The sequence below is a fragment of the Geospiza fortis genome, unplaced genomic scaffold (genome assembly GCF_000277835.1).
Source record: "Geospiza fortis unplaced genomic scaffold, GeoFor_1.0 scaffold139, whole genome shotgun sequence".
In the NCBI taxonomy this organism is placed as follows: Eukaryota; Metazoa; Chordata; class Aves; order Passeriformes; family Thraupidae; genus Geospiza; species Geospiza fortis.
Window position 1 is genome coordinate 2,254,043 of NW_005054406.1, and position 9,182 is coordinate 2,263,224.

General features: G+C 37.1%; 1 protein-coding gene across 1 annotated transcript in view; it reads right to left on the bottom strand.

Annotated features, from left to right (window-relative positions):
* SNTG2 (syntrophin gamma 2) overlaps positions 1-8,840 on the bottom strand; it is a 131,960-nt gene extending 123,120 nt beyond the window's left edge. Inside the window, exons 1-2 of the mRNA XM_014309157.2 lie at positions 8,658-8,840; positions 969-1,106 (exon numbers count right to left, since the gene is read on the bottom strand). Coding sequence (XP_014164632.1) covers positions 969-1,106; positions 8,658-8,840 — 321 coding nt within the window. The remainder of the gene's footprint in view (positions 1-968; positions 1,107-8,657) is intronic.
* Positions 8,841-9,182: the final 342 nt, after the last annotated feature.

Consider the following 9,182-nt stretch of genomic DNA (forward strand, 5'->3'; position numbering starts at 1 on the left):
ATTATAGAGGCAGACTCTCTAACATACTCACATATACACACAAATACCCATTATACGCTTTTTTGCTTCCAATTCTTAGCAGACTACCACAAACCCATTGGATGTCCCCAAGTGTCAGATTTTAAGTTTACAGGATGTGATACAGCAAGCAGACAGAAACACTCTCCCTTGGCCCACTCTGAGGAGGCTGCCATGAATTGTGCACTCTAAGAAACACCAGCAAAGTTAATGAAATCTATTTTACTCAGTTAAATTAAGTACATGTATTCCAAATTTAAGAGCACTGTTTATATGAGGAAACGAAATACATCACTTAAGGATGTTGATAACTTAGATACCCTTGCTGTACTGCTTAAGAAAAACATCACCAATTTATCTAGTGACATTACCAAATGGCCACACAGAAGGTTCCTCTATAGCTTAGAGGCACCACAGGCTTTGAAAATGCGGCATAACTGAATTTTGGTTAAAAAAAGCACCACATACGTGCTGGCGCTGATTAAGTTCCATCTGTGCCTGAAAGAGAATTACAGTGAAATAAGTGCCCATCAAGTGTTCTCTCAGTCAGCTCAATGCCCTTGAACAGACATCCTGTCTGATACACAAATGAAGAAAACTTTGGTGCATCAGTTTACTCTTGAAATGCTTTCACTGGGAAACACTTTTTCCTTTTCTCCCTTAATTTAATGGCCCAGGAATATTTGGTGGAAGAATGCTTTAATCTTGGTATTTATAGATGTTTTTTGCTTCTATTAAGATTATAAATGCCATCATAAAGTATGTACAGCACTGGTCAGAAATGCAGTTTTTATACTTATGAATGTAGGTATGCACAGAAGAGCCAACAACTGATAATTACTTGTATTTGTTACCCAATAAAATCTCTTGCACTCCAATACAATAAAGGTGTCCTCTGCAGAATTCATTAAAGTGGGCAGCCAAAAGCACAGAGATATAGAAGCACTTACATTTGCACTGTGATCACTTCCACTAACACAGACGACATCTTGTTTTTGAATTGTTAATACCTCTTTTGTAAGCTTCAGTCGGATGTCATAAGCATTTTCAGATACTTCATCATACAACAATGCAATACCAGTTTTAGTCTGCAAAAAAGAAAGGCATACACAAAAATTTAAGAATATAAACATTTCATAATGGTGAATAACAAGCTGTATCCCATTCAATAAATAAAAAGCATACAAATGAGCATTATTTACAGAAAGCGGAAAACTGGTCTGCTTTTCAGTCTTCAAATGGATTAGACATAAAAAGCCACTTTTGTACTGGAAAATACAGGATAAGTGGTCTTTGAAGTAGACATTAATATGCAAAGAGTAAAAAAAATTATAAAATTTTCTCCATTGTATTGTTACACACAGAAATGTTGCCAATAATGAAGTAATGATGTCCTGTTTGGCTTTATTTATACAAAGACTTACGAAAATATATTAGAAACAGATAGGTATGTATAAATGTATGTGAACACATTTTCCATTTTTGGCAAGAAGTGGGGAAGTGAAATATTGTTCTTGTCTTGAAGATGTTCATTCCACTTTGTCAGAAAAAGAACTGTACCCTTCCTAAAAGTTGCCATTAAGATATAGAGTTCTGTTACAGTAGAAAACTATGTTTTCACAATGTAAAACGAAATTAAACCCAGTTGTCACAGAATTTATTTTGTTTAGGATAAGATGAACATACATTTCTTAAGTTACATCATCACTGGACTAATAACTCGTAAACTCCATAGGATAGTCAACTATTTGGTATAAATAATGTTTTCTCCATTAGTAGTAGAAAAGAAACTTTAATTTCTGGCTTATTCCCTTAACATTCATTCAGATATTCATTCATTCATTATCCCCTTAGCATTCATTCAGATATTTCCTCTTCCAAACAAAAACTGTGGTATTAGGACTGCTTGTCCTAATTTATGAAAATATGCAGACAAATGAAATTTCAGATCTTTATATTCACTGCACAGAAGATAAAAACATGTTCTGAAATGAATGATCATATTTAAAAGTACTATTTATTTATTAATTTGTAATGTATATTACAGCATCATCACAGCACTGCACTTTACATAAGTGAAGAAAAATCAAGCATGATTTAAGTTTTAGCTGCAGTATTTGTTTTTAAAAGAAGATTTTAAATCAAGTTGTTCATCTATGTTTTCTTAAATGGTAGATGGTATAAAAAAGAGAGTAATGGAATTAAAAAAGAAACATGTCCTGTGTACTGAATGAAAGCTTGAGGGATTTAAAAATAAAATTAAACATGAAAAATTAGCTTCATAATTTTATATTTTTGTAAAATGAGGGAGAAAGGTCTGTGGTGACTGCCAATAAAACCTTTCAGTCTTTAAAAACAGGATCAGGTTAAGCTTAAGGCACTTAGGCTACACTTTGGTGTAGCTCTATGCTGCAACTGAGTGTCAAAACCTGCCTTACAGTAGAAATAGAAAATGCAGCCTAGACAGCAATTATGTTTGTTCTGAATTATATACACAAGAGTTGTTTAGGTGAATTGCGCATGTAGTTGGGTTATCCCTGGGCTCAAAGCAATTGTCCCCACGTAGGTCACTTCTGCCATCCAAGACACTGAGATATCCTAAGACGTCTGAGCATGTAAAGCAGACACAGGCTTTTTAGGATATCCGGGTCCTTTTCTAGGTGGAGGCAAGACCAGATTTCCATGTTTGTAATGAGATACAAACATTGGTCATGTCAGCAGACATCCTCATGTAGGTATCTTCAGCCTGTAATGGATGTCATGAAAGGTTCACAGTGCAGAAATCACAGAACAGCTTGGGCTGGGAGGATCTTTAAAATCATCTACTTCCAACACTTTGGAAGAACACCTTCCAATAAGCCAGGTTGCTCAAAGCTCAAGGTCCAACCTGGCCTTGAGCACTTCCAGGAATGGGACATCCACAGCTTCTCTGAGCAACCTGTTCAAGGGCCTCACTACCCTCATAGCAAAGAATTTCTTTCTAATATGTAACGTAAACCTATGCTCTTTCAATTTAAAGCTATTTTGCCCTGTCCCATTACTACATACCCTTGTAAAGAGTCCCTCTCCAGCTTTCTTTAAGGTGCCTTTAGATACTGGCAGGCTGCTCTAAGGTCTTTCTGGATCCTTCTCTTTCCATGACTGAAAAACCCCAATTCTCTCAGCTTGTTGTTGTAAGAGAAACCCACATCTAAGACAGCTGTTTAGAATCTGTCCAGGCAGCAATGAGCAACAGACACCTCTGAAGCATGATTCTATCTGATCTCTTTTATACATCCATCTAGAAGGGAACAAGTGAGTCATAGCTCCCTGAGTTATAAGGTAAATATAAATAACAACTCAAATATAACTGTCTAATTGTGAGAAGATAAACCTATTCAGTGTTTTTGATGGGTATGTCTAAGGGTGAGAAAGTTCAGTCATGGTATAAAGCCTTAATCATTCTCACTTGTTTGGACTCCAATATTTATTTTTCCAAGACTTTCCACTTTATTTTTCCGAGTCTTTTCACATTTTCAGCATGTGTGAATGTCTTATCAATACATTTTTGTGAATGACAACATATGAAAACTATGCCAGTACCATCTGCCTAAAAGCCATGCTGCCAGCAGGAAGTATTTCCAAACAGTGGAACTACAGACTTGAAAACCCACTGTCCCTGATTTTTGCAGTTGTTCAGATGTTGAGCATCACTGTCCCATCTGGACTGGTGACTGCTGTTACTTTTGCTGTGTACCAGAGCATGCTTTAGAGAAACACTGCAAGAATGGAGCTCTGGAGCACTCTTTATACAGCTTACACCCAGAACAACCCTCCTGCTAGAAATTGTTACATATGTTTAGAAGAATCCCAATGAAAAAAACTCTGAACTTTCATTTGTAACAGATGATCGGGTAACAAATGAAATATGCAGAGTGACTTGTTAAGTAGTTTAGCATTTGCCATCACACTATTTCAAATGAAGTCCCACTGAAGCTCATCTATTACTATTAAAATCCAATACCTACACTACACTTTGTCTGACTGCTGATGTGATCCAAGATGACGCGCAGCAATACCTTATTTGCTTTCAGAATCAATAAGATTAATCTGGATTTCTCTCAGCCTTTCAAGTCAGCTTTTTTGACCATTATAAATAGCTTTGAATCAAAGTTCAGCACATTCCCTTGTTCATTCTTTGTGTTAAAAAGATGGCATACATTCCTCTAGTGGGCAAAGCCCAGTCCAGACAAAGGGTTTCTTCAAATAAGAAACTTGAAATGAGAACTTAGTCTCTGCATGTATATTTATACTTCACATTTTAACCAGCTATGTTCATCTTGATTTCTCATTTAAAAACTGTCTATACAGTGGCCATTCTATGTAACTGATATAAAAAACTGAGGACTGAAGAGTCAAAATAACTCTCCAAAATTATGTAGTATTGTTAGAGCTCATCATTTTTGTAATAAAAAGCATCCAGAAAGTTCATAGGGAGTTGCCTCTCGACAGGATTTTAATGTTTATGTTGAGAAGTAGGGGAATACGAATTTAAGTTCACTTGGGCAGAAAAAGAAATCAAATACTGATTTTCATATCTCTTAGTTTTCTAGACACTGGCTTCAGGAAGAGGAATGTGTGGGTGTTCATGTGCATGTTCACCATGTGGTGGGAGGAAGAGAAAAGATCAGTAGTAGAAGCATCACGGTAGCTGTGACTTTTATGAGAGCATAGACATGTCTCTGTTTTTGAAAAAAAGAAAAACACAAACCTACTTTCTCAAACCAGCTCAAAAACTGTCAGTACCACAGAAAACATTCATCTCTAGAGGAAGCTAGAACAGAAGATGAATCTTTTTATCAGTTTTATTGTTGACTTCTTAAGAAGGCCCCTAGCCAATGTACTTGCCTTAAAGTACTCCCTGTTCAGCATAATGTTTTGGACCCTACTCAATGTAACATGATTCTTTCAATGTGCCATATCTGCAGTTTAAAGCTCACAACGGTAAATTATGTTTCAAGATAGGCATCTCTACAACAAACTTCAGTCTTACTGGCAAAAAAATACTTGTCTTCACTGCTTTTTTATTTTGAAATAGCTTGCAAAAAAATTCGTCTGCATTGGGTTACTTTTGTTCTCCAGCACAAAACACCATTTACTGATCCTTTATAAATATATCCATAGCTTCAAGGGCAGTGAAATTCCATTTTATCTGCTAAAATTCATTCATAAATGACCTTTCTTTATTGGTACATAAAATTATTTAAGCACTATATTTGAACTTTTTTTCCCCATTGAAATGCCACATTATATTTCCAAACTAATATTTTATCAGCAACATTTATACCTCATAGGTTTAGTGATAAAATTCTCTAATCCAATTTCATTTTTTTAATGAAATGAACTCTTTGGTATACTTATAGTTGGAAAACTTGCTGAAGACACATAAGAACTGGAGTCACTGATTTTATCCTATATCATTTAAGATTAGGAAGAAATAGAACTTCAGGGAGTCTCACGTAGTGCCCTGAGCACCAAATTATAGCAGGCTCAAGTCTACCTTCTCTCTCACAACTTGATAGGAAATATGTTCTAAAAAACATCAAACATGATCAAAAAAGAAAGATACTTTCTCAGAGAAATTAAAATTTAAAATATCCTTGACTAACATAAAAAGATTTAAAATGGGATAAAATATAAAGGGGAAAAAAGTGCAAGGTGTTACACTATAGGAAGAACAGTCATCTGTATGGAAGAAGAAAAGCTCTTCTTCACCATGTCTTGAAATATGGAAACAGGTATGTAGGGCTGAGGATTGGCAGTACAATATGAGCATTGATATTTTGTCGTTGCAATAAAGGCAAACACTTTCTTCACATTCTTTCCTACTGATTTGTTTTTTCTTAATCGTACAAGACAGTACCTAAAAGTACAAATAAAAGTAAAGTTCTTTAGTTGGGTACTAGAGAAGGTTCCTTAAACACTGCTGAATGTGAGGGAACAAAGATTTCATGCCCATGAAGTAATCCATCACCAGTGTTGCATTAAATATATCTTAGTATATTGTTTCCTTTTATACAGTATTATGTCAGTGTTGTTTCACTACTCACTACATCAAAGAGGTAATGAGCTAAAAAGGGTCATAAAAGAAACAAAAAAATTAAAAGCAGTCAGAGATCTGTAAAATAGGATCTGTAGGTAATTCAAGAAAAATTCAGGTTATTTTGTTTCAAGACAGCATATATGAGAACATAGCAACAGTTTTAAGTACTTCATAATCTATTACAAATAGAGCAATCAGGAAGAAAATAATTCAGAAATTTCCTCCTCTGAACATATTCCGGTTATGAGGAAACAGAAGTCCTCAAACAGAGTGCTTGGATGAATTATGGACATCCATTGCTAATGGATTTTGAGAGAAAACTGAACAAACATCTGCCCAAATGGTATCAGTAATCCTCTCATAGGGCAAAATCCCAGAAAAGAAAATCTCCTTTAGATCTATTTCATGCTAATATTCAAAATTATGTGACTTCCTGCATATGAATGAACTGCTGAATCCAGGAGAAAATCTGACTGGCTTTACAAGGACACCTGGAATGAATAACTTGCAACTGCCATAGGATGGGTGAAAAGTAACAATTAAGGCCTGAAGAAGTTAATCACTTAGTTGCCTTGAAAATGGATGAGTGACATTTACAACATGTGTAAATAATCATAATTTTCATAGCACTTAATCTGAAAGATGACTGTAACCTAAGAGGAAATGTGCTCGTGTCTTTCATGATGAAAAGACAATTCCAGGCTAAGGAGCCTTGAGTAAGAACATAAATACACACTTTTTAATGGACCAACATGGGAAAAATGGATAAGGCAGTAGGTAAGTGAGAGCTGTAATACATCTGTGGAACACAGAGAATCAACAATTCCATTAGCACCACAAACACACAAAGAACCATTGATAAAACTAAAAGTAGACAGAAATCAACTATAACTTGCTGAAATCAGTCATACAGAGCTCCCATACAGAGTATGTTTTTTCCTGTAATAACACATGGAGTTGTCCTTATTCTCAGCTTTAACATACTACAAGTTTTACATCTAATGACACTGTTTCACAAATGCAGAGACAAAAATACTTAACCTCAGTACTCCTTCCTTTAAGAAATTTTGACTATAATGATAATGAAGCCATTAAACAGACTGTTTGGAGGATAGGTTATGGTTCCCCAATACTATGAGGGTGAGGAGTTCTGTGAACAAGTTAGAAGAGGCATCTCAAAAAATGTTGTGGAGGAGAAATGGTATGGATTTGTCCCGTATCTCAGAAGAGTAGTTCAAGACTCCTATATTAGGAGAGAAAACATCATTTTACCATCACATGTAGGAAAGGATCTGGAAAGGTACGAAGCCTAACTTCAAAGCAAGGAAATTCTGTGACCAGCCCAGCTGAAAGCCTCTAAGGATGGAGGCTGTTCCCCACTGCTGGGCAACCACCTCTACTGCTTGTCTGTCCTCATGAGGAAAATCTTTTCATTGTGTCCCATTTCAAGTTCCACTTATTGTCTCCTGTCCAGCCCGACACCGTTACAAAGAGCCTGGTTCCATCTTCTTGATCTCCTCATTGACATGAGGAAAGACTCCATTTAGGTCCTGATGAAGCCATCTCCAGGCTGAACAAGCCCAGCTCCCTCACAGGGAAAGTGGTTCCAGCCCCAGTCAGCTTGGTGACTCCCCAGTGAACTTTCCCTGTATTATTAATATCTTTTTTGTACTGGAGGAATCTAAACTGCATACAGTTTCCTGGATACAGTCTAACAAGCACTGTGATGAGAGGGACAATCCCCTCCCTTAATCTAGTTGTGCCCCTCCTAATACAGCTCAGGATAATGTTCACTTCTCTGCTGCTGGCTCAGGTACAACTCACTACCCATCAGGACCCCCCAAGACTCTTCATATGAGCTGCTCCCCAGACACGCAGGCCCCAGTCTGTATCACTGCCAGGGCCTCTTCATTCTGAGGTGCAGGATGTGGCACTTGTTGCATTTTATGAATTTAGTTCAATAATTTCTTTAATTTCTTGGCAGTCTGTTTGTTAGCCTGTCTAGGTGTCTGTCAATGGTATAGTGACTGCACCCTCCAGTTTGGTGTCATCAGCAAACCTGAAAACCAAGCCCTCTGTGCCTTCTTCCAGGTCACTGACAAAAATGTTAAAGAAGATGGGCCGCAAGACCCATCTGAAAAACACCCCTTGCCACAAGAATCTAGACAGAGGATACCCCATTAACCACTATCTCCAATCTGAGCATCAAAGCAGTTGTCCACCCACTCATCTAGATGGAGGCTATGGCAACAAAGTAGCAAACAATCATATTTTTTTCCTTACACTAAAATACTATTAATACCAATAACAATGTTCAAAATAAAACTGATTCTTTAAGACACAAATGCATAAAAAATGTTAATTTTAAAAAATTCAGGAAAAAATCATCAGGCTTATTGCCTGATAATTCAGATATCTTTCTGCTCTAAAGTACTACTGCCCGCTTGCAGCAGGATCCAATTCCCATGTACAGAAGGATGCAGCAATGCCTTTACATCCATTAGGCCCAGCAGACCTGCTCACCCATCTCAAAGTCCAAAGGCCAGGACACACCTACAGTCATGGCAGCGGCCACAATCCCCCTTTCACACCCTCCACACGAAGGCCCACACGCAGTGCCTCCCCAGCAGCTGCTTCTGCCTCCCTTCCCAAAGGAGAAGCCTCGCAGCTGGGAAGCAGCACCAACACCAGCACTGCTGCACATGATGAAACCCGTGGCTGCCCCAGTGGTCCAGCCCATGCACTACTGCTTATGTCTCAAGGGAAATATTTCAAATTAAGATAAAACCAAGTTAAGTCAGAATTTCATTCCAGTTGGAAAGAAACTGCCAATGTTAATTTCTAACACTGGATTATTTTTAGTATCACAAAATCAATAAAACCCCCCACCTTGTAAACTAGAATAATATACAATCAAACTGATCTAATAGCTACCCAACTTTTATGATGTACTGGGAACATACACAGCTTCTTTCAGCTCCTATTCAAAATAAGCACACCCACAAGCCAAATGCACAGGAAATTACAGGAAAAATACCACAACTGCTTTATAGGTTTAGTAAGAAGCCAGTAAAAATACTTA